The sequence below is a fragment of the Balaenoptera acutorostrata genome, chromosome 21, assembly GCF_949987535.1.
Source record: "Balaenoptera acutorostrata chromosome 21, mBalAcu1.1, whole genome shotgun sequence".
In the NCBI taxonomy this organism is placed as follows: domain Eukaryota; kingdom Metazoa; phylum Chordata; class Mammalia; order Artiodactyla; family Balaenopteridae; genus Balaenoptera; species Balaenoptera acutorostrata.
The window spans coordinates 5,059,023-5,083,761 of NC_080084.1; the positions used below are offsets into that span (position 1 = coordinate 5,059,023).

A 24,739-nucleotide genomic window follows, 5' to 3' on the forward strand; every position below is an offset into this window, starting at 1 on the left:
GCAAGAAACGTTCCTCTGTGGAGGTAAGCAAATGCCAAATGATGAAAAGTCTGGTTTGTCAGGTGTAGGATTTTGGATGCTTCACTGGTTCCCAGCATCCTTAGGATAATAGTATAAGCAGGAAATTAATGTGATCAAATCTGTGCTTTAAAAGTTTTTCTTGTTACAATAGGAAGAAAGTACTAGAGGAGGAAACTACTAAAGCAGGAAGGCGCTTTCAATAATGCAGGGGAAATCTAAGTTAGTTAAAGAGGAGGTGGGCAGAAGTGGAAGGGTTTGGGGCATGTTGATGGTCCTTAGTGCTCCCTGAAGTGAGGAATAAGGGCTGTCACCTGGGCTTGGACACTGAGGACTGTGGTGTCTGATCTGGCTTTTGGGACCCCATCGTCTCCTGCTTTCCCTCCTGGTGCTTCTTCCCAGGGTCCTTTCCTGTGTCCTTTTCCTATTTCTACCTCCAAATGTTGCAATGAGTGCTCAGAAGCAGACCAAAACAGACACTTGAGAAACAATAGTTTTTAAGTTAGTCAAGAAAAAACCCAGGGAGAATGTTATGCCAAGAGAAGGGCGGAAAGATCAGGTACAAACAGGACAAAAAGATCTCCTGTGAAGTGGCAGGAGGTGACTGGGTCATACAGTGAGAGCAGTTTCGGGAGTGATGGTGGAGCGGCCGCGTTGGTCCTCCTTAAGGGGGAAGGAAGGCAGTGAGGATGTGGAGGAGGGGACGTGTGTGAGTCCTGCCTAAGTTCATAAAGACAAGCTGGTGCTGAGAGCAGAGGAGGCATGGTTTCAGTAGAGATTCTTTTGTTTCTGTAAATTCATAATTATTATTAACATGATTTGGATGCTCCCCACGTAAGCATTGCTATTCCTGTCTAGTTCATAGACTAACTACCGAAAAAGCTGTTGGGAATAGAAAGGATCGAGCCAGCTCACTTTACAAGGCAGAATGTCATTTAACTTTCAAGGAAAATAAATATTCTAAGAGAAAAGGAAGGCTTTACCTCTTATTGATGGCCAGAAAGTATGTTGGCAGACTTCTCCATCTACCCAACTAAAATACAAACTCTTAAAGCAAATGCATTTCCCCACTATAATTTTGGGTACTTGACATAAATAGTAAGCCACATTACATAAGGTAAGAGGAGAGAAAAACAATTGAATAACTAGAGGCAAAAAAATACTTTCAAAAGTTGAGTTTTATTCTATTAATTTCACTAGGAATTTTCCAATCATTACCTTTCAATAGATTGGTCTTTCTCGCAACTACTCCTATAAAAGATCCGGTGGGGGGGAAGGTGATCTGAAGTTAAAGAGGAACATTAATAAGTATAGAGCAACATGAGAGCTTTTCCTTGTTCTTTCCTCACTGTAGAACCTACATTTCTGTTTATTTTCTACTTTGAAAAATGTGTTACTATCCTATTTACGTATGGGCTGTACCTTAATAAGTCACTTATACGTGAAAATGAATGTGTTTATCTATTTGTATATTTTTACCACAAGGCCATACCACTTTTCTCAAGGCAGAATCTCTTATTTTAAACAAATGTCCTACATTGGAACTAAAAATGGAATGCATAACTTTTTTGATATTTTTCCTCATTTTGAACATGGAGGTGCAAAAAATGCATATGTAATGTGATCAAAATGACGGGTTCAAGATTTTAAATAAGCAAGTAGTAACCAGAAAGAAGCATCCTCTTGTGTCACATAAGATGACCAAACCCTTTTGGGAATTTAATTTCTTTGTAAAAAAATACGATGACTTCCTCCCAGACAAGTAAGTCACCGAGCCTTTGTGGGCCTCAGTTTTCCACCTGGAAGGTGAGGAAATTGTCTAGAATGTTTTTAAGATTCTTTCTATCACTAGCTCTGTATTTTTTGCCCAGGTCGTCGTGTTTGTTTACTAAAAATGAAAAGTGTGTTTTACCTTTGAGAGTAATAGGACAATTAGAAACGAATGTGTAGAACCAAGCACATGGTAAAGAACAGGTTAGAAAGAGGGAGAGAGCGTTGGTGTGCACACAGCCTGGCGCGGGTGTTTGGGGTACCCTCCGTTTCAGATGGAGACTCCTGGGGCGTGTCTTTGCTGGAGTCACAGGGCACCTTCAGCGAACCTGGAAGGTGTGTCTGGATGCGCCCACAGGGCCTTCAGTGCCTTGAAGGCGAGGCCCCCTCCTTTAGCCCCGGCATTCTCAGTCTCGGCCCCGCTGACCTTTTGGCCTGGGTAGTTCTTTGTTGTGGATTGTAGGGTGTTAGGCAGTATCCCCAGCCTCTACGCACTTGATGGCAGTATCATGCCCCCAGTTGTGACAACCAAAAATGTCTCCAGACATGGCCGAATGTCGTGTGGGGCCCGTCCCTGCTGTTGGGAGCCACTGCTCTAGCCCGGCCGTCTTTCCTTCCTCCACATGCCCACAGCCTGGCTGCCACGCCCCTAAACGCCAGACCCCTTGGATAATTTCAGTTTATAAAATAATGTATAACAGTGTGAGTGCCCTGCCGGGAAAAAGTCAAACAGTGTTAGGAAAAAACTAAACATTCAATTAGAAGATTGTTTGGTGCTTTTAAAGACACACTGTTCATCACCCTGTCATTTGCAGGCTTTTTTTTAATTTATTCTTGTCTTCTCTCCAAACCTTATTAGCCATCGTTATTGGAATTGATTATTGTCAGAGCAGCGTGGTTCTTTCTGAGCAACTCTGCTGTGTGGGAGGAGTTGCCTTCTTCTAGTTGTTTTTCATGACCATGTTGCCAGAGCATATTTTTCTTCCTCTGTTGCAGGTGGAGAGACTAGTATGAAAATGTAAGTTTTGTTTCTCCTTCTGGTATAGCACTCCAAACTTAGGATTTCATGGTTGGCCATCTTCAAGATCTACTGGACCTCCTTTTCTACTCATCAAAGTAGTCATTTTCAGACATTAATTTGCATAAGAATTATCTGGGGACTTATTTAAAGCGCACATTTCTCATCCCCCGGCCCCCCGCCTCGATTGATCAGGTCTGGGCCAGGGTCCCGGGGAATATGTGTGTTTCTGAGACACACCGGTGTCCTGCCATACGCAGTGCAGACCAGAGACCCTGCCCTGTGACAAAACCTGCCTCCGTTTCACTACTTCTCTGGAGACCTGTACCTCATGATGGTGTCATTTCCTCAGGTATCTTGTCCTGTTTTCTGCTTTGAATTCCAACCACTGTTCTGTAGAAGTTTGACTCAATGGATGATCACTAAATGCTAACTCCTGAGGGCCAGCCTTGTGATTAACCCAGTCGCAAACAGGAGGTTCTGTGTTTGCTTCTCACCCTCGTGCTGTCCTGTGCTTGACCGCATGGCAGTAGTGCTAAGGACAAGGTGAGTGGGGCAATGTTGGTTCACAACCTGGCCCCATATGAGGAGGGCAGGGAGAGACCGAAGAAAGAGGCAGTCACTCCGGACTGGTAGGTGGCAGGTTTAATACGCAAGGGAACTTACGAGGCTTGTCTTGGGCGTCTGAGACACAGAGGATCTCTGCACCCGCCTCCAGGATCTTAAAGTTTATAAGCAGCCTTAACTGGGTTCCAGTCAGGTAGGCCGTCCAGATGGTCCCAACACCACCTTACTGTCTCAAGGCCGCGTCCTTGGGCAGCTCCTAGCACGGGGAAGGCAAGCGGAACGCACATTCCGAGGGCGGGGGCTGGGTGAGTAGCCTCCGGGTGCCCAGGTCCGGCTCCAGGGTCAACCGGCTGACTCGCCCTCTCAACGCCCCTCTCCACAGGCAGACGTTAGGAGCAGAGGGCTTTCAGAGGATGAAGCCATTCTCAGAGTGTGTCCCTCACTGGCCAGAACCACACCCTTCCCACCCCACTCAGTGTCATACTTTCAGTCCTGTCGCTTCTACTTCCTACACATCTTTCATATCCTACCCACATCTCTTAATTCAGACTCTTGTTATCTTGTGCCCAGATCACTGGTGTCCTAATTTTTTGGTCATTTACCTTATCAACACTAAATATTTGAGCAGATATCCTTCAATATGTGTATTTTTTAAATAAAATATATTACATGTCTTACTATCAATATAACATGAAAAAGTGCTGAACATCATTAGTCATTAGGGGAATACAAATCAGAACCATGAGATACCATTAGGATGGCTATAAGCTTTTTAAAATTTTTATGAGAAGTAACACATTGGTGAGGTTATGGAGAAATTAGAACTCTCATATATTGCTTATAGGAATATAAAATGAAGCAGCTTCTTTGGAGAACACTTCGGTGGTTTATCAAATGATTAAACATAGAGTTAGCATGTGACCCAGTAATTTCACTCCTACTTTGATAACAAGAGAATGAAAACATACATTCACATAAAAACTTTTACATGAATGTTCACAGCAGCATTATTCCTAACAGCCAAAGGTGGCAATGGCCATCAGCTGATAAATGGATGAATAAAACGTAATATATCCATACAATGGGACTTTATTCAGCCATAAAACAGTGAAGCACTGATACATCCTACAGTGTAGATGAACCTTGGGAACCTTGCGAAGTGAAAGAAGCCAGTCACAAAAGGAACGTGTTGTGTGATTCCATTCTAAAAGGGTCTCTTTTAGGGGATCTAAAATGTCATAAAATTAAATGTGGTGATGGTTGCACAGCCCTGTGAATATATTAAAAAACTCTGAATTGTACATTTCAAATGGGTGATTTGTGTGGTAAAGTGTGAATTATATCTCAGTGCTGATTTTAAAAATTCTTCCCAGTGGATCACCTTGCCGGGGGTGCATGCCCTGCTTTGGAAAACTCTGGCAGACCCTTCCAAGAACCATGAGAGATCTCCCTTCCTCTCATCTTGCTTCTCTTCAATCCATCCTGCACAGTTCTGGCTAAAACATGATTGCTTTGATGTCACTTAACCTTAACTGGCTCACTATTGCCAACAAGATGCAGTCTGGACTCCTTGGCATGAACTTGGACCACACTATGTTTGCTACACCTTTTCAGAATAGACAGCTTTCGTATTCATTTACTAGAGGGTTGAATTGAATAGTTAACATATACTAAGTACTCAATAAAACAATTAGGTTATTATGCTGAAGCTCACTAAACACTGCTTAAGGTCTTTAAAACCGTCTTAAACGTGAAATGATGAAACAAAATCTTTCTGATGGTGCTTTCAGCAACAGCCCCCCTCGGGCTGACTTGAAGGCAGGGGTTCTTTAGTCTAAATTCCTGCGGCTTGGGTTTAATGAAGCTGCAGTATTTAGCAATTTGACTTGTTGATTGCCTAGCAGATTCCTACAAATGCCATTACCTTCTAAATCATGTCTACTTTAAAACAGCAAAAGGAAACAGTCTGAGGTCTCCCTCTTTACCTTCCCTTTTTTTAAAAAAGTAAGTCCATTTATTCCATTTTAAAAAAGTAAGTCAGGTCCTGTTTCCTGAGAGACCCATATATCAGGTACTGTGTGAGGTGTGTGGGCATTACAAAAATAGCTCAGACTTGGTTTTGGCTCTCAGCTAATGGAAGCTGAAGGGGTCAGTTGACGTTAGGCAGGTCATGTCTACAAGCCAGAACGGTGCCTCTCTTCTCTCCCCCGCCCAGCACCATGCTAGACACTGGATGAGTTGAGAGAAGGGAAAATGAACTTGCTCTGCCTCCAGAGAGCTTATAATCAGTAGAGGAGACGAAATTCCCGCAGGGGTCAGGGTATGTTTTGTACTGAGCATGTGGTGTAGACTTGTAAGTGCTGTACACGCAGCAGAGGAATCGGCTGTGAATCCGGGGAACTCTGGCTTTGAGTGGGGTTTGCAGAAAGGACCTGGTTGTTAAAACTGGGTGTCTAAGAGCCACGGGAGAGAAGGCAGTTGAGGACCAATGCGTTTCCCAAGAGCCTTGACGGCTCAGGTCAGCACTGATCCAGCAGGGAGCAGACTGTTTTGAAGCTTGTGTTTTCAGCAGCCCTTTGGATTTTATACAGTTGTCTGGAGGCTCAGAGTTGGGGGAATGGGGCTGCTGCCCCTCTGCCTCTCCCTCTGGGGCCTCAAGCAAGGACTTGACCTTTCTGGATCTCCATGGCCTCCAAGAGGAAGAGGTTAGAGGGGCGAAGGCCAGGTTCTCTTTCACTTTAGAATTCCTGGGGTTCTGTATTCCACAGTGGGAAGAAGCACCCAGCACAGCACCTGTCAACCTAGTAGGTGTCCTATTAGAGTGCAGGTGGACAGCTGTGTCCTACCCACCCCCCAGGCTTCTGCCCCCTCCCTCTGGCCTTCTTCCTTCCTCCCCTCCCTAAGTCTTATGCTTGGTATAAAAGGATGGAGAGCTGACTTCTGGGCCTGGCTGGTGGCTGAACCGTTGGGCTGTGCTTCGGAAGGGAAGGCTCTTGCACTGTCTCAGCCCTGGACTCACTGTGAGATCTTGAACACCGGCTTGCCTGTCCCCATTGCCTCAGCAGCTAAGAAATACTTTCTTCAAGAAATTAGAGTTTGCTATTTTTTTTTTAACATCTTTACTGGAGTATAATTACTTTACAATGGTGTGTTAGTTTCTGCTTTATAACAAAGTGAATCAGCTATACGTATACATATATCCCCATATCTCCTCCCTCTTGCGTCTCCCTCCCACTCTCCCTATCCCACCCTCTAGGTGGTCACAAAGCACCGAGCTGATCTCCCTGTGCTATGCGGCTGCTTCCCACTAGCTATCTATTTTACATTTGGTAGTGTATATATGTCCATGCCACTCTCTCACTTCATCCCAGATTACCCGTCCCTCTCCCCATGTCCTCAAGTCCATTCTCTACCTCTCCATCTTTATTCTTGTCCTGCCCCTAGGTTCTTCAGAACCATTTTTTTTTTTTTTTTAGATTTCATATATATATGTGTTAGCGTACAGTATTTGTTTTTCTCTTTCTGACTTACTTCACTCTGTATGACAGACTCTAGGTCCATCCACCTCACTACAAATAACTCAATTTCATTTCTTTTTATGGCTGAGTAATATTCCATTGTATATATGTGCCACATCTTCTTTATCCATTCGTCTGTTGATGGACATTTAGGTTGCTTCCATGTCCTGGCTATTGTAAATAGAGCTGCAGTGAACATTGTGGTACATGACACTTTTTCAATTATGGTTTTCTCAGGGTATATGCCCAGTAGTGGGATTGCTGGGTCGTATGGTAGTTGTATTTTTAGTTTTTTAAGGAACTTCCATACTGTTCTCCACAGTGACTGTAACCATTTACATTCCCACCAACAGTGCAAGAGGGTTCCCTTTTCTCCACACCTTCTCCAGCATTTATTGTTTGTAGCTTTTTTGATAATGTCCACTCTGACCAGTGTGAGGTGATACCTCATTGTAGTTTTGATTTGCATTTCTCTAATAATTAGTGATGTTGAGCATCCTCTCATGTGTTTCTTGGCAATCTGTATCTCTTCTTTGGAGAAATGTCTATTTAGGTCTTCTGCCCATTTTTGGATTGGGTTGTTTGTTTTTTTGATGTTGAGCTGCATGAGCTGCTTGTAAATTTTGGAGACTAATCCTTTGTCAATTGCTTCATTTGCAAATATTTTCTCGCATTCTGAGGGTTGTCTTTTCGTCTTGTTTATGATTTCCTTTGCTGTGCAAAAGGTTTTAAGTTTCATTAGGTCCCATTTGTTTATTTTTGTTTTTATTTCCATTTCTCTAGGAGGTGGGTCAAAAAGGATCTTGCTGTGATTTATGTCATAGAGTGTTCTGCCTATGTCTTCCTCTAAGAGTTTTATAGTGTCTGGCCTTACATTTAGGTCTTTAATCCATTTGGAGTTTACTTTTGTGTATGGTGTTAGGGAGTGTTCTAATTTCATTCTTTTACATGTAGCTGTCCAGTTTTCCCAGCACCACTTATTGAAGAGGCTGTCTTTTCTCCATTGCATATTCTTGCCTCCTTTATCAAAAGTAAGGTGACCATATGTGCGTGAGTTTATCTCTAGGCTTTCTATTCTGTTCCATTGATCTATATTTCTGTTTTTGTGCCAGTACCATACTGTCTTAATTACTGTAGCTTTATAGTATAGTCTGAAGTCCAGGAGCCTGATTCCTCCAGCTCTGTTTTTCTTTCTCAAGATTGCTTTGGCTACTCAGGGTCTTTTGTGTTTTCATACAAATTGTGAAATTTTTTGTTCTAGTTCTGTGAAAAATGCCATTGGTAGTTTGATAGGGATTGCATTGAATCTGTAGATTGCTTTCGGTAGTATAGTCATTTTCACAATGTTGATTCTTCCAGTCCAGGAACATGGTATATCTCTCCATCTGTTTGTATCATCTTTAATTTCTTTCATCAGTGTCTTATAGTTTTCTGCATACAGGTCTTTTGTCTTTGTCTCCCTAGGTAGGTTTATTCCTAGGTATTTTATTCTTTTTGTTGCAATGGTAAATGGGAGTGTTTCCTTAATTTCTCTTTCAGATTTTTCATCATTAATGTATAGGAATGCAAGAGATTTCTGTGCATTAATTTTGTATCCTGCTGCTTTACCAATTTCATTGAATAGCTCTAGTAGTTTTCTGATGGCATCTTTAGGATTCTCTATGTATAGTATCATGTCATCTGCAAACAGTGACAGCTTTACTTCTTCTTTTCCGATTTGGATTCCTTTCGTTTCTTTTTCTTCTCTGATTGATGTGGCTGAAACTTCCAAAACTATGTTGAATAATAGTCGTGAGAGTGGGCAACCTTGTCTTGTTCCTGATCTTAATGGAAATGGTTTCAGTTTTTCACCATTGAGAACGATGTTGGCTGTGGGTTTGTCATATATGGCCTTTATTATATTGAGGTAAGTTCCCTCTATGCCTATTTTTTGGAGGGTTTTTATCATAAATGGGTGTTGAATTTTGTTGAAAGCTTTTTCTGCCTCTATTGAGATGATCATATGGTTTTTATCCTTCAGTTTGTTACTGTGGTATATCACATTGATTGATTTGCGTATATTGAAGAATCCTTGAATTCCTGGGATAAACCCCACTTGATCATGGTGTATGATCCTTTTAATGTGCTGTTGGATTCTGTTTGCTAGTATTTTTTTTTTAATTTTTATTTTATTTTATTTTATTTATTTATTTATTTATGGCTGTGTTGGGTCTTCGTTTCTGTGCGAGGGCTTTCTCTAGTTGCGGCAAGTGGGGGCCACTCTTCATCGCGGTGCGTGGGCCTCTCACTGTCGCGGCCTCTCTTGTTGTGGAGCACAGGCTCCAGACACACAGGCTCAGCAATTGTGGCTCACGGGCCTAGTTGCTCCGCGGCATGTGGGATCTTCCCAGACCAGGGCTCGAACCCGTGTCCCCTGCATCGGCAGGCAGATTCTCAACCACTGTGCCACCAGGGAAGCCCTGTTTGCTAGTATTTTGTTGAGGATTGTTGCATCTATGTTCATCAGTGATACTGGCCTGTAATTTTCTTTTTTTGTAGTATCTTTGTCTGGTTTTGGTATCAGGGTGATGGTGGCCTCATAGAATGAGTTTGGGAGTGTTCTTCTCTCTGCTATATTTTGGAAGAGTTTGAGAAGGGTAGGTGTTAGCTCTTCTCTAAATGTTTGATAGAATTCACCTGTGAAGCCATCTCGTCCTGGGCTTTTGTTTGTTGGAAGATTTTTAGTCACAGTCTCAATTTCAGTGCTTGTGATTGGTCTGTTTATATTTTCTATTTCTTCCTTGTTCAGTCTTGGAAGGTTGTGCTTTTCTAAGAATTTGTCCATTTCTTCCAGGTTGTCCATTTTATTGGCATAGAGTTGCTTGTAGTAATCTCTCATGATCCTTTGTATTTCTGCAGTGTCAGTTGTTACTTCTCCTTTTTCATTTCTAATTCTATTGATTTGAGTCTTCTCCGTTTTTTTCTTGATGAGTCTGGCTAATGGTTTATCAATTGTGTTTATCTTCTCAAAGAACGAGCTTTTAGTTTTATTGATCTTTGCTATTGTTTCCTTCATTTCTTTTTCATTTATATCTGATCTGATCTTTATGATTTCTTTCCTTCTGCTAACCTTGGGGTTTTTTTGTTCTTCTTTCTCTAATTGCTTTAGGTATAAGGTTAGGTTATTTGAGATGTTTCTTGTTTCTCGAGGTAGGATTATATTGCTCTACACTTCCCTCTTAGAACTGCCTTTGCTGCATCCCATACATTTTGGGTCATCATGTTTTCATTGTCATTTGTTTCTAGGTATTTTTTGATTTCCTCTTTGATTTCTTCAGTGATCTCTTGGTTATTTAGTAATGTACTCTTTAGCCTCCATGTGTTTGTATTTTTTACAGATTTTTTTTCTGTAACTGATATCTAGTCTTGTAGCATTGTGGTCGGAAAGGATACTTGATACGATTTCAATTTTCTTAAATTTACCAAGGCTTGATTTGTGACCCAAGATATGATCTATCTTGGAAAATGTGCCATGAGCACCTGAGAAGAAAGTGTATTCTGTTGTTTTTGGATGGAATGTCCTATAAATATCAATTAAGTGCATCTTGTTTAATGTATCATTTGAAGCTTGTGTTTCTTTATTTATTTTCATTTTGGATGATCTGTCCATTGGTGACAGTGGGGTATTAATGTCCCCCACTACTGTTGTGTTACTGTCGATTTCCCCTTTTATGGCTGTTAGCATTTGCCTTATGTATTGAGGTGCTCCTATGTTGGGTGCATAAATATTTAAAATTGTTATATCTTCTTCTTGGATTGATCCCTTGATCATTATGTAGTGTCCTTCTTTGTCTCTTGTCTCTTGTAATAGTCTTTATTTTGTGTCTGATATGTATATTGTGTCTGATATGAGAATTGCTACTCCAGCTTTCTTTTGATTTCCATTTGCATGGAACATCTTTTTCCATCCCCTCACTTTCAGTCTGTATGTGTCCCTAGGTCTGAAGTGGGTCTCTTGTAGACAGTATATATGCTGGTCTTGTTTTTGTATCCATTCAGCCAGTCTGTGTCTTTTGGTTGGAGCATTTAATCCATTTACATTTAAGGTAATTATCGATATGTATGTTCCTATTACCATTTTCTTAATTGTTTTGGGTTTGTTATTGTAGATCTTTTCCTTTTCTTGTGTTTCCTGCCAAGAAAAGTTCCTTTGGCATTTGTTGTAAAGCTGCTTTGGTGGTGCTGAATTCTCTTAGCTTTTGCTTGTCTGTAAAGGTTTTGATTTCTCTGTCAAATCTGAATGAGATCCTTGCTGGGTAGAGTAATCTTGGTTGTAGGTTTTTCCCTTTCATCACTTTAAATATGTCCTGCCACTCTCTTCTGGCTTGCAGAGTTTCTGGTGAAAGATCAGCTGTTAACCTTATGGGGATTCCCTTGTATGTTATTTGTTGTTTTTTCCTTGCTGCTTTTAATATTTTTTCTTTGTAGTTAATTTTTGATAGTTTGACTAGTATGTGTCTTGGGATGTTTCTCCTTGGATTTATCCTGTATGGGACTCTCTAAGCTTCCTGGACTTGACTGACTATTTCCTTTCCCATATTTTGGAAGTTTTCAACTATAATCTCTTCAAATATTTTCTCAGTCCCTTTCTTTTTCTATTCTTCTGGGACCCCTATACTTCAAATGTTGGTGCATTTAATGTTGTCCCAGAGGTCTCTAAGACTGTCCTCAATTCTTTTCATTCTTTTTTCTTTATTCTTCTCTGCGGTAGTTATTTCCACTATTTTATCTTCCAGGTCACTTATCCGTTCTTCTGCCTCAGTTATTCTGCTGTTGATTCCTTCTAGAGAATTTTAAAATTCATTTATTGTGTTGTTCATCATTGTTTTTTTTGCTCTTTAGTTCTTCTAGGTCCTTGTTAAACGTTTCTTGTATTTTCTCCATTCTATTTCCAAGATTTTGGATCATCTTTACTATCATTACTCTGAATTCTTTTTCTGGTAGACTGCCTATTTCCTCTTCATTTGTTTGGACTGGTGGGTTTTTTCCTTGCTCCTTCATCTGCTCTGTGTTTTCTGTCTTCTCATTTTTCTTAAGTTACTGTGTTTGGGGTCTCCTTTTTGCCGTCTGCAGGTTTGTAGTTCCCGTTGTTTTTGGTGTCTGCCCCCAGTGGGTAAGGTTGGTTCAGTGGGTTGTGTAGGCTTCCTGGTGGAGGGGACTGGTGCCTGTGTTCTGGTGGATGAGGCTGGTTCTTGTCTTTCTGGTGGGCAGGACCGCGTCTGGTGGTGTGTTTTGGGGTGTCGGTGACCTTATTATGATTTTAGGCAGCCTCTCTGCTAATGGGTGGGGTTGTGTTCCTGTGTTGCTAGTGTTTTGGCATAGGGTGTCCAACGCTGGTGCTTGCTGGTCGTTGAGTACAGCTGGGTCTTAGCATTGAGATGGAGATCTCTGGGAGAGCTTTCACCGTTTGATATTATGTGGAGCCAGGAGGTCTCTAGTGGACCAATGTCCTGAACTCGGCTCTCCCACCTCAGAGGTACAAGCCTGACACCCGGCTGAAGCACCAAGACCCTGTCAGCCACACAGCTTTTGGGAAGTCTGAGGTCTTCTGCCAGCGTTCAGTAGGTGTTCTGTAGGAGTTGTTCCACATGTAGATGTATTTCTGATGTATTTGAGGGGAGGAAGGTGATCTCCATGTCTTACTCCTCCTCCATCTTGAAGGTCTCCTCTAGAGTTTGGTATTTTAAAGGAAAATATGAAATTTTCTTCAAAGTCAAAATACTATATAAGTAGGAAAAAAATTAAATATTAAGTGACATCATCTGAAACTTGCCTTTTGGGTAAAATTTCATTGTATATGCTATCACAGATACTACCAATGTACATCACTTGACATATAACAGTAGTTTTTCTTGCATCTATTACTTTAATGCCACTACTTAAGCTGTGACTTCCTAATTTAAAACAGTTTCAACGAGTACATGCCATTTGCTATCTCTGTTCCTTTTGTTTGAACTTCATCAGGTGTATTTCTCTGCCTTCTGTGAAATCCCCTTTGTTAGCGTTGTCCCATGAAAATGGTCTGCATGCTTCCCTAATGGATTGTAAGGGCAAAGACAAAAGGGAGGAGAACAGCAAGCTTCCTGACTGGTCTTTCTTCACGGTGAATATTACAGATTTAATTGCGTGAGGCTAAGAACATGCTGCGTCTTGTGGCTACTGCCTTCCTCCTTCTCCGTTTTTACATCCACTTTTGTTAGGAAAGTCTGTGTGTCTCCTGTATGGTGGGATTCTAGCATTGAAATAATTTGAGTGGTCTGTGTCAATTTATGCCCGTAAGAACCACTTGGAATTTTTATTTCAGTGGTGAAAATAGACAGATTTAAGAGGTATGATTTTAAAATGCTTCTATTTTGAGATTATCTCCTTGATTCTTGCTTCATGAAGATGATGAAGCTGGAGTAAAGCACTGCACGTTGAATTCCGACATTTATTTGACTGTGAATAAACTGTACACTATAAACTGTGAGTCACTGTGCTTACAGATCTGGACTCAACAGAAAAATGGGTCCAGTGTTTCAGCAGCCAGTTCACAGAAGAGGAATTCCAGTAAACATACGAAAAGATGTTCATCCTCACTTGTAATCAGGATGATGTAAATTCAAATCATTTTATACCCATAAAATTAGCAAAAATTTGCAAGTGTGATATCAAATTTTGGCAAGGATGTAGAAAAATGGGAAGTTTCAAGCCTACTGTGGAAATGTAAACTGGTGGAAACACTTTGGAAAACAGTTTAGTGTCATTTTAAAGATGTACATTTTCTAAAACCCAGAAATTTCAGTTCTTGGTGATCACAGACAAACTTCAGAGACATTGTGGGTTCAGTTTCAGACCACTGCAATGAAATAAATATCTCAGTAAAGCAAGTCACACAGATTTTTTTGGTTTCTCAGTGCATATAAAAGTTATGTTTACACTGTACCCCAGTCTATTAAGTGTACAATAGCATTCTGTCTAGAAAAACAATGTGTATACCTTAGTGAAGAAATGCTTTATTGCTAAAAAATGCTAACCATCATCTGAGCCTTCAGTGAGTTGTAGAAGTAACATCAAAGATCACTGATCACAGACCACCATAACAAATATAATCATAATGAACAAGTTTGAAATATTATGAGAATTACCAACTGTGGCACAAAGAAACAAAGTGAGCAAATGTTAGAAGAATGGCATCGATAGACTTGCTTGACACAGGGTTTCCACAGACCTTCAGTTTGTAAAAAACTCATTATCTGCTAAGTGTGATGAAACGAGATGTGCCTGTGTGCTATAGGGAAATTCTTTCTCATATTCACTAGGCAACATGCATAAGAATGTAGCATCATTTATAGCAGCCCAGAGAAACCTGAAAACAACTTAAATATCCTTCAGTAAAATTTGAGGTTGAGGGAAGTCAGAACCTCTACTATTTTGGAGGGAAAAGCATAGGTCACTACATGTTTTAGAATAGCAGCTTTCAGAATAATTATTTCTTGATGGCATTGCTTGTTTCAAAAAGGAAATAAAATATGCAGGTAGGTCTTCCTCTGTAGTGACAGACAGGACAGCACTGCTGAGGACGTGAAATGGAGAAGCCAAATTGTGCAGCCCTCAGGATGGGTGCTTGACTCTGCAGCCGGTGCCTTGCCTGCTTGAGTATCTCTCAGGAGGCCTGGTCTCAACTCCGTGGCAGTTACTCCTGACACAGGGCTATGAAAGCATTTGGTTTTGTGACCAGGGGCCTGGTTAGGGAGGCTGGCCTTGGCCTTGGTTGCCATTTTTCGAAGGTACACGTGGACCCTGGCCTGAGAAGGTTGGTAAGATGTGGCAGCAGAGGCATGTTGGACTGTTTTGATGAATTAACGTCATTTATCATAAGGGATTTTTTAAAGTGTGCTACAGTTGTTTATTGATTTTTCTGGATGCTAAATGGCTTAATACTTTCCTGCAGGAGGAACAGCTGAAATCTCACGAAAGCAAGCTGAGGCAGATCACCACAGAGCTAGCCGAGCACCGCTCCTACCCACCTGACAAGAAGGTTAAAGCCAAGGAGGTGGATGAGTACAAACTCAAAGATCACTATCTGGAGTTTGAGGTGTGTTGAGCCTAAATGTAATAATTGCCTGTACCTGAGCTATTTTATGATTTTTTCCATGAGGCAGGGGTTTTTTTTATACTTACTGTAACTGTGGGCAATGTACCTTGACCCTGCCTCTCCCTGGGGAGCTCTGTGCAGGGTCTAGGTCATGGTGGCCCCTCATGTTCATGGTTCTGTTTAAGCGTCAAACAAGCATCAAAGAATAATTGCCAGTTTATGCACTTAAAAGCAAATAGCCTGCCTGTTGGAATAGCAGGTGCTGGCTGCGAGACAAAAAAACAACAAGTAGATGGACATGCCAGGGTGGGCAGCTGCTTTCTCTGTTCCTGCACCTCTTCCAGCAGAGTCTTAGTCAGAAAAAGTACCGCAGAGGAAATGAGCTACAGGGCGACATGATGCTTTTTCCTGCTGCTAGGCAACAGATGCATTTTTCCTCTTACCACTCACTGCCCTTCACAAGGAGGCTGATAAATTAAGTTGTGCACATCCATATACCATAGCAAGTGTGGCCATTAAAAGGGATGGGGAGGATCCATAAACTCTGGAAAGACAGAAAATTTAAAAGCAAGTTGAAAGCAGTATAAATAGTAAATGTTACCTTTGGCTAAATTTTCTCCCAAGTTAGCGTCAGGGTTACACAGGATCCTCTGACTCTCCCCCTTCAGCTGCCACTTTAAGACACTTAAAGTATCTCTTTTTTTAAGTAGATAGCCTGTAGTCCAAAATGAAGAACAATTATCTTTAAATTTTTTACATAGTCTTTTTCTGTTGAGTGTGTTGAATCCATCTTCAGCTATTCTTTTTCATTGTAGCTCTAGTCTATTCTACTTATTCATCTCCTTCTTTCCCATCTTACAATCATGTTTCTTCCTTGGGCTTGAAACGTAGCATCATCTGAGCACCCTCGCCCTGGCTCCTGCCATCCCAGGTCTGATCAGGAGCCGGATCCCAGTGCTCTGCCTCTGCGGTGTCCCTCCTGTCCCTCACTTGCCACCGGTGTTGCTTGTATGCCTCTCTGCCCAGGTCCTGGGTTTTCATGTGTCACCTGAGCCTGGCGGCTGCTTCCTGTCATCAGTTCATCCTGCATGCTCCTGACAGTTTTCTAAGGCATACTTCTGTTCAACAGCTGCCCTTGATTTTCCCCACAATTTACCTTCAGATAAAGTCCAATCCTTAGTCTGAGAGGATTTGAGTTCCTTCTGTCTTTCCACAACACGGGTCTTCCCACCACGACCTCCATGTATATCAGTCACATTTCTGCCCACTCTGCTCCCTCCAAACATGCTTTTATGCCTTTGTTCATCTACTTTATTCTGCCCCAAATGCTCTTCCCCTTATTTCATTTCTGAAAGTGCTGTTCATCTTCCAAGATGCAGCCCAAATCCCTCCTATGAAAAGCCTGCTCTAAACCTGCTGGTTACCGTCCTGCACAGTGGCTCCTGTTACGGTGACTTCAGGAAGTCTTTGCATCTACGGCTTCCGCGCCAAGGCTGTGAGCCCTTGGAGTGCAGGGGCCTCAGGTCCATTTCTAATCTCTGCTCTGTGCTTGCTTTTGGGCTGCACAGGATTTCATGGAAGCTTTTAAAAGTCTTTTCCTGAGTTATAAAATTTCTGTTACAAAATGTGACATTTGGTCCCCTGCAGATCCATGTACTACTTTTCTTCATGGTTAAGCAGGTCCTTGCTCTGGGCAGATGAAAAAAGATCTTTCTTTTATTAAAGGAGAAAGTTTATTAGCTAAAACTTTGGAAGCCTTACCAGCAAAAGACTTGAAAAAATACCTTTTAAAAAACAAAGAAACTAAGCAGCTCATCTATCCCCACACTTGGGAGATGGGAGCTCTCAAAAATCAATCACAATTCTTCACACGTCTGGAGTGGCTTTCAGCCGTAGGCCCTTTTAGTTTCACACGTGCTAATTAAATTTCCCAGCACCTCAGGCCCCTGCTGCCAGCTCTCAACACCTTGCCCTGAGCCCTTGGCGCAAAGGCTACAAGTCTGTTCCCAGGAGGCAGGGGCGGTGGCAGGACCATAGAAGGGATGCCACTGCTAGAAGCACTCCCTGCTTTTGCATCCACTGTGGTACCCCTTTTCTGAAAATGTAGCCCAGCAAAAGCCAGCGTTTTCATTTCCTGACGTGAACTTAGACCAGCCTTTGTGGAGATAAGTCTTGCTTCCATCAAACTGTCACATCAAGGATCCTGAAGATTGCATTCCAGGACTTTGGCTCATTAAAATCTTCTCATATGGTAATATGTCAGGCATGCTGGATTGTCTGTCGAACTGCGTTGACCTGTGTCACCAGAAAGGCAGACGGGCACCTCACTTCATAGAGGTTATCTCAAAAAATTTTTGTAATCTTTTTTTTTTAAGTGAATCATTATTTTTCACTAATTTAAAATTGAAGTACTGTACCCTTCGGGGTCCACTTTGCTGTTATTTCAGCCACCAGAATTTGTCTTGTGTGTGTGCCTTAGAGAGACTCTGCAGAGAATTCAGTGCTTGGCTTTTTACAGCCTTCCCTAGCAGGCTGCTTTATTTCCTGAACAGGAGGTCTGAATGTTACTGACCGTCCTGTGTACTTTGTTCATTGCTCTATCCCAGCTTCTGGAATATGGACTGAGTGCTTGATACATATTTGTTGAGTGAATAAATGAAATTTTGTTATTGAGTATAAAAGATAACATCAGAGGAAGTGGTTCCCTGAGAAAGCTTAGTAGCTCCCCTGAAAACGAACGTGATAAGCAGGCAGCAGTGTCTGCAGTTCAGTGTGACCTCAGATGGGCAGTGACAGGAAGGGGAGCTTGAATCCCATCTGCATCCTTGTCACCAGGGAAGAACACAGGCGGGAACCTGTTCTCTCACCTGTTCCTGTAGTAAGGGACTCCCTGTGGTTTCAGAGCAGTTCTTGTAATTTTCACATCTTGGTAAGAAAAACACCTTTATTTTGTTAGAATATTAAGCTGTTGGTAGTAACACTGGGGTTGTTTCTAACTTAATGCGTTTCAGTGATTTATATCCCAAGTTGCTTTGAGTACAAACAGTTCTTCATAGTGGGCCAAATTCACAGCTCTTTCTATGACTTAGAAATTCTCCAAACCCTGACTGACAGTAAATGATTAGAAACTCTGGTAAATAAGAAGGTTCAGGGGTTGGTTTTTGTTTGTTTGTTTTTTGTTTGTTTTTTTTTAACATCTTTATTGGAGTATAATTGCTTTACAATGGTGTGTTAGTTTCTGCTGTATAACAAAGTGAATCAGCTATACATATACATATGTCCCCATAGCTCTTCCCTCTTGCGTCTCCCTCCCTCCCACCCTCCCTATCCCACCCCTCTAGGTGGTCACAAAGCACCGAGCTGATCTCCCTGTGCTACGCGGCTGCTCCCCACTAGCTAGCTATTTCACATTTGGTAGTGTATATATGTCCATGCCACTCTCTCACTTCGTCCCAGCTTACCCTTCCCTCTCCCCGTGTCCTCAAGTCCTTTCTCTTGTTTGTTTGTTTGTTTGGTTTTGAAGTCTATAAAAAGTCTACAGAGAACAAGGAGACTTCCATCAATCTCAGCCTTCGCCTGTAAGAATATTCACTAGTACTGTCAGCAGCAAACTCCACGCAGAATGGCTGTTAGGTGACCAAGTTCATGCCTCTCTCTCTTTACTGCCTATTCATAGGGGGCGGGGAGGGGTGGCATTGCTTTGTTGTTGATTGAATTGCTTCCCCAAGCTGCGGCTGTTACTTGTTTAGAAGAGTTCGTGTGGAGTCTGATCTCACTTTTGAAAGGGTTGTTAGGCATCACAAGTCTGTGTAAGAAACTCACCATCATTTCCCAGTTTCAAAAAATAAATATCAGAAATGGCCTCACTTCCTTATAACTTATTTCTACTTTATTCAGTTCCCTTTTCACTTAAAAATGTTTAATTGATCTCCATCTTTCTAGTACATTTGGAAATTTATCAGGATGTGGACAGGTGGGTGGTTTGTGTCACATATAAAAACTTACAAAGCTCCAGCCACTCGAAGCACAGTAGGCTGGGCTGTGCCCGATGCTCCTGGGCCCTTTAAGAAACAGCCCTTGCTAGCACTGTACTTGGCCCCAGAAATTTGTCTTTATGTCTCTTTAGCAGTTAAAGTGAAGATACTGTTTGATCCAGGATGTTTTTCATGTGACGTTTAAGATGTTTTCAGTGGCGTAAGTTATTAATTCTTAGACCTGAGTAGGGAAAGAGAGACTGTAGCAACCCAAACCTATGAGAAGCATGACTGGGCTGTAAGAGTTTGCTGAGGAGGGAGGGATTCCTGAGGGCAGGCTAACAGAGGCTCCCGGGTTCACTGCAGAGCCGGTGGAGACCTGGCGGGCAGCACCAGACCAGTGCATTTCATGGGCCAGCAGACCTAAGGTCAGAATGTTTTCTTTGGCCATCACAGTGCTGGATTTGTTTTCACTGAGATTTGAATGCGTTTAGGGAAGACCTGCAGGGTCCTCCCCACCACCCCTTAGTATATCAAGCCTAGCAGGCGTCCACATTTGTGTTGCTGGCCTGGCCCCTGAGGGCGGTTCAGTTTGCCATCCCTGTACAGAGGCTGCAGACGGTTGGATATGCTTTGTGTCTTAGATCTTTGAACATGGGCTTTGGAATCAACTTTCTCTTCGTGGTTAGGAAATGGATACTTCCAGGTACATGTGTTCTCAGGTTCCAATCCAGCAGGAAAAGAAGTCCACGTTCCCGATGGCTCTACCCAGATGCAGAATAAGTCCCCTTGGCTGAATGGGCTAGAAATCAGCCACATGCCCACTCCTGAATTTCGACCTGGAGTAGCACATGCTTATGGCTTAAGGCAGGCAGGGCCCACATGAACCACATGGCTGGAAGCTCAATTTTAGAAACAACAAATGTCCATTCTAGTAAGACATGTAAATCTCTTGGGACGGAATATTTTAAATCTAGAAAATCTAGGGCATCCTTGAGGCGTGATGCATCTTTTTCTGAATTTCTAATTTTTGGTGGCATGTAAAATGGCGCGATTCCTTCTGAAATAGATGTATTTGAGAATAAGAGCACATTCCATACAGCGCCGTTCAGGAAATTCAAAGCAGCTCATATCAAGGAGTGCACGTAATATGAATTTCTGGGTGTAAGCCCTCAGTTTTATCGTTGGGTTATTTGTTGCATGGTGGGTAGGTGGTGGTTTGATGTATTTCTTTTTGAACAGATTCTCTGCTTGTGATCTTAGCTCTGCTCCCTCAGATTGCTCAGTCTTTGTCAACATCAGATAAATAATTTTCACGTGACGGTCTACTTTTTCTCTCACAGGAGCAGTGCAAGGGCATATTTCAGTGTACTGCCAGCCGCCACAAGGCTGATCCACCTCTGAAACAAGACGATCTAGCTGTTAATTTGTGAGTGGCCTTGTTTGTAAAAGTACAGAGGTAGCTGTGATCACCGTCTTTCTCCCTAGCGAGTGAGAGTCTCAGCTGAAGGGGAGTCGCAGTCTCAGTAACAGAGTCTAGCCTGGAATCCAGCACTGTCTCCTTTATAGAAAACATCACAGAGGTGATCCCCGGTCTGGATCTGAGAAGCTAAGATGTGGCAGGTTAATAGAATTCTTGGGGAAGTTTAGGAATTTTCTTTTTCTAGTAGAAGACTAAGTGTTAGAGTCTAGAGACCCAGGTTCAGCTGCTGCCCAGGCATACGAGTCCAGTTAACTACAGAGACAGGAGTCTTGCTTTGCCTTTTGGAGTTGCATCTCGTGTGACACGATGAACGAGGGCTGCAGAGCTCTGGATTTTCATCTGTAAAAGATGACGCATGCTTCTGAAGGGAGAAGCTTAGCAACAGGATCCTTTGAATCACATTTTAAACAGATGATTGAGAAGCAGAACAAACAGCCAGTCATGGGACCCGCAGTGACTCTGTCCCTAAATCCCTCCTTACGCCTGAAATGTCTGCTCTGAGGAGGGTCACTGCTTTGGGTGAATGTACTGTCTGCCAGAAAAGGGCAAATACTTGCAGTTATAAAATAGTAAAATTAAGAAAAGGGATGGACTGGAAGTTAGGAGGCCACTTTAGTCTCATCCTTGATGTGTTTGGTACCAGTTATCCTTGCTGGACCTCAGTTTCTGGCTATGGAGGTGAGATGGGATTGGGTGAACTAACCTATAAGGTCACCTCCAACTCTGTATTTTTGATGCAAGATACATACTAACAGCAATTCATTTATTAGATTAACTCACTCTCACGATGACCCCCTAAGAGTGCTGTTAAACGTAAAACAAGAACAGTTCAATTTGGGGCTATCAGGGGATCTGGAGCAGCTCTGTCCAATAGAGATATAGTGCAAACCACATATATAATTTTAAATTTTCTAGTAGCTACACTTAAAAATAAAAGGAAACTGGTAGAATTAATTGTAATACGATGTTTCAACTTAACACAATATGTCCAAAATATTATCATTTCCACGTGTAATCGCTATAAAATATTAAGATATTTGACACTTTTTTCTTCCTAAGTCTTCAAACCTTAGTATACCTTTACACTTAGGGCACATGTCGGTGTAAGGTGGCCACGTCGCACGTGCTCAGGGACCGCCCGAGGCAGTGGCTCCGGGGCTGCTCAGTCCCCCGAAAAGCCAGCCGGGACTGCGAGGCCTGGTCGCAAGTGGGGTGCAGGTTTCACGCATAATGGAAGAGGCGCAGCTCTTGTGCACCGTAGGACTCTACAGTAGTTTGCAGACGGTGTCGCTTCCGTCTAGCTGCTGTGCTGTGCCTGTTGTTTACTGTTTTGATTGTTACTTCTGGGTGGGGATTCAGTAAAGAGGAGGCCCACCTGGTGTGAGCGCTGTCACCGCAGTGACTTGTGAGAAGGAAGTGCCCCTTCAGTCTCCCCACAAAGCTATTCTCATGCAAATAGTGTGAGCGGCCTCCTTCGCAATTCCCTTGGACCTTTTGGTAAGTGACCCTCCCATCTGTTGGTTTGCTGACTGCTGGTACTGTCTGCCCTTTCCTGTGCTAACTCTGTTTTTTTATTTTTACCCAGAATACTTTATCTCTGTCTAACTACTTTAGGTTTCTTCCTACTACTTTCCATACGAATCTGTATGCTTTTGATGTAAGAGTTTTAAAAACTTGTGTGCTTGAGCCCCTGCTCTGAGATGCAGAGGCTTTTTGGAGGGAGCAGGCTACTGCAGTTCTTTAGGTGCATCTAGTTCAGAATTACTCAATAGACTTATAATGAAAACTTAAAATGTTTTCGGAAATATTAGGGAAAAATCATATGCAAAAATCCTATGTTTGTACAAGCCTTCTCAGTGCATCCCTCACCGGACGGCTGGAAGCAGCCCCCCCGGTCACGGACTTGTCGCAGGAGCACCTGTCTGCCTGGACAGCTCCTGGAGGTGTGGCTCGTGTGCACGAGGGACACGTCGGGCCCTCTCACCGGAGGTTTCCTGCCTGACCAGGTCTGGCCTTTGGCCAGTTTGTGGACAGAGTCAACCACAGCTGGTTTCCCATGTGCCTTGCCCTCCCCGGACCAGCACTGTGTCTTCATCCATGTGTCATGCTTCCCTCCTTAGAGAGTCCTGGGAAGTTTATAGCTGCCCCTCATTCTGCCACTTGTGGAGCCTGAGACTGGAGGGGGCGAGGGACTTGCTGAGGCCTGGTCGCTCAGTGTTCTGATTCCACGGGTTGAAGATACTTTACCAAGACAGGCTCAGAATTGGACACAGAACTGGTGAGATGGAAGAGAGATGTTTGAACTGGGCCTGCAGAAGGCGCAAAACTGCTTTGAGCTCAAAAGCAATCAATGTATCTTAGGGATGCAGTGTCCTGGGAAGTCAGTGGGGAAGGTAGTTTACCTTCAAAGCTTCCTCAAATCCTACTTTAGTAATTTCCTAGAAAGACTGACCTGTCCCCTTATGACAGGCATTGGCGTTTTGGGACCTGTGCATGTGACAGGCCAGCTGCCACAAAGAGTCATGGGAGCGCGCTTCTGAGAGGAAGCGTGTGCGACTTTAGGGAATCCCAGTACAGCCAGAAGCACAAACTAAATATAAACCAAGGATTAAGAGTGTGGCCTGTGTAAGAATGTTGTCATAACAAACTAAAATTTTGTTTTAGATGTGAGTTCCCTAAGGAAAAACTTAGTGAGAGACAGACTTCTATCCCATAGGAGTTAAATTTAGCCTCTTATCCAGATAAATAGTGTTTCTCTAGCTCAGGTTACTTATCTTGGGTATGTAGAAACTTGACTTCACATCTCTGTGTTTCAAGGGACAAATTTTTTTTCCATTAAACTTTTTAATCCCATTGATCCAGAGTTAATTTTCTTTTTCCAGTTAATTTTACACTCAGCTATTGTCAAAACCTTCATGCAAGGGCCACACTGGGCAGGGCCCCCAGAGCCAGGAGCCTGGTGCATGGCAGGTCTGCAGGACTGACCCATGGCTGGGTGGGAACTGGACAATTCTTGAGTTTTCCACCTAGAAAACAAACTGTGTTCTATTTTCTAAGTGAGCTTTGTGGACTTTTATATTGAGAATTTCGAGTTTAATTTCTAAGAAGAGAAAAAAAATCTGGGTACTAATACAGACTGGGTTTATAGAAAGGGTTTTGAGAGCTGGAGAAACAAAGTGTGAAGAGTGAGAAAGGCAGCAGCGTTTTAAAAATTAGCTCTCAGAATTGGGAAAGCTCTCCTTGACACCCAAGTCCTGTTCTTCTCCACAAAGGCTGCGATGTTGCAAAGGGAAAAGCACTGCAGGCGATCTGCCTGCCTGGGCCTGGCAGCGGGGGACCCTGGGAGGGACAAGCACGACAGGGGTGGCCATTGAGCCCTCGCTGCTCTCTGAAGGGCCTGTGGGAGCTCTGGGGGCAGAGACCAGACGCCTTCGGAGCATCAGACCAGGACCACAGGATGGAGACAAAGACACGCTCAAAACGCCTTCTACAGACCCAGTGCTTTTTGTCCGTATTAGAGTTTTTTGACCTCTTCTGCTTATATTATTGTTAGAAGTAAGCTTTTTATTTTAGTTTTGTTTTTAATTGAAGTCACAAAGTTCATTTAGAGAGCAGTCGAGCCAAAAGGTAGACTGAAATAAAACAATAGAATTCACACTGCCTCAGATTTTCCCAGAAAGCCACGAATACAAACTATACAACCTAAAAATGTGTGTATTTGCTATATTTTGGCAGTGGGTTACCATTACATGCAGAAGCCTGATAGGGGAATGGCATAGGGAAAAAACGTTAAAATTTTCTTTTAAAAATGTAAGTCCTAGCATAGCTTTCAGATAAGAACTTATAGAAAGCTCTGTTTTTAATGTATTGCTTTCTTAAGTTAGCAGGTAGCGGAGGGTGAGCCAGCCGGTCAAGGAGAAAGTCTGCAAGTCAATTCTGCATCGTCCTATAGAATGCAGAGTGGAGATGAGCAGTTTCTTCCAGAGCTCCTTGTTTTGTTGGCTTGTTTTAATTGTTTTGGTTTGTTTGTTTTCCAGTGTAGAGATCTAGGAGCAAAAAGTGTTTTGCTATGTACATGACATTATTGGTGTTCTTCTCCTTTCATTTTAAGCTGGCCTTTTACCCAGCCAGCTGACATACCCAGGAAATGTCAGGAGGAAATGTATTCCGGACTTGATTGCTGGTGCAGTGAGGTCTGAAGGCAAATGGCAGCCCTAAGTTAGAATTGCCGTTGCAATTTTCTTTTCATTTAGGCTGTTACTATTGTATTCATGT

General features: G+C 42.6%; 1 protein-coding gene across 10 annotated transcripts in view; it reads left to right on the forward strand.

The window, feature by feature from the left end:
• PSD3 (pleckstrin and Sec7 domain containing 3) overlaps positions 1-24,739 on the forward strand; it is a 551,931-nt gene that overhangs the window by 512,052 nt on the left and 15,140 nt on the right. For all 10 annotated transcript variants that reach the window (XM_057537135.1, XM_057537140.1, XM_057537136.1 and 7 more), the window contains one exon: positions 14,864-15,007. In XM_057537135.1, the coding sequence (XP_057393118.1) occupies positions 14,864-15,007 (144 nt within the window). The remainder of the gene's footprint in view (positions 1-14,863; positions 15,008-24,739) is intronic.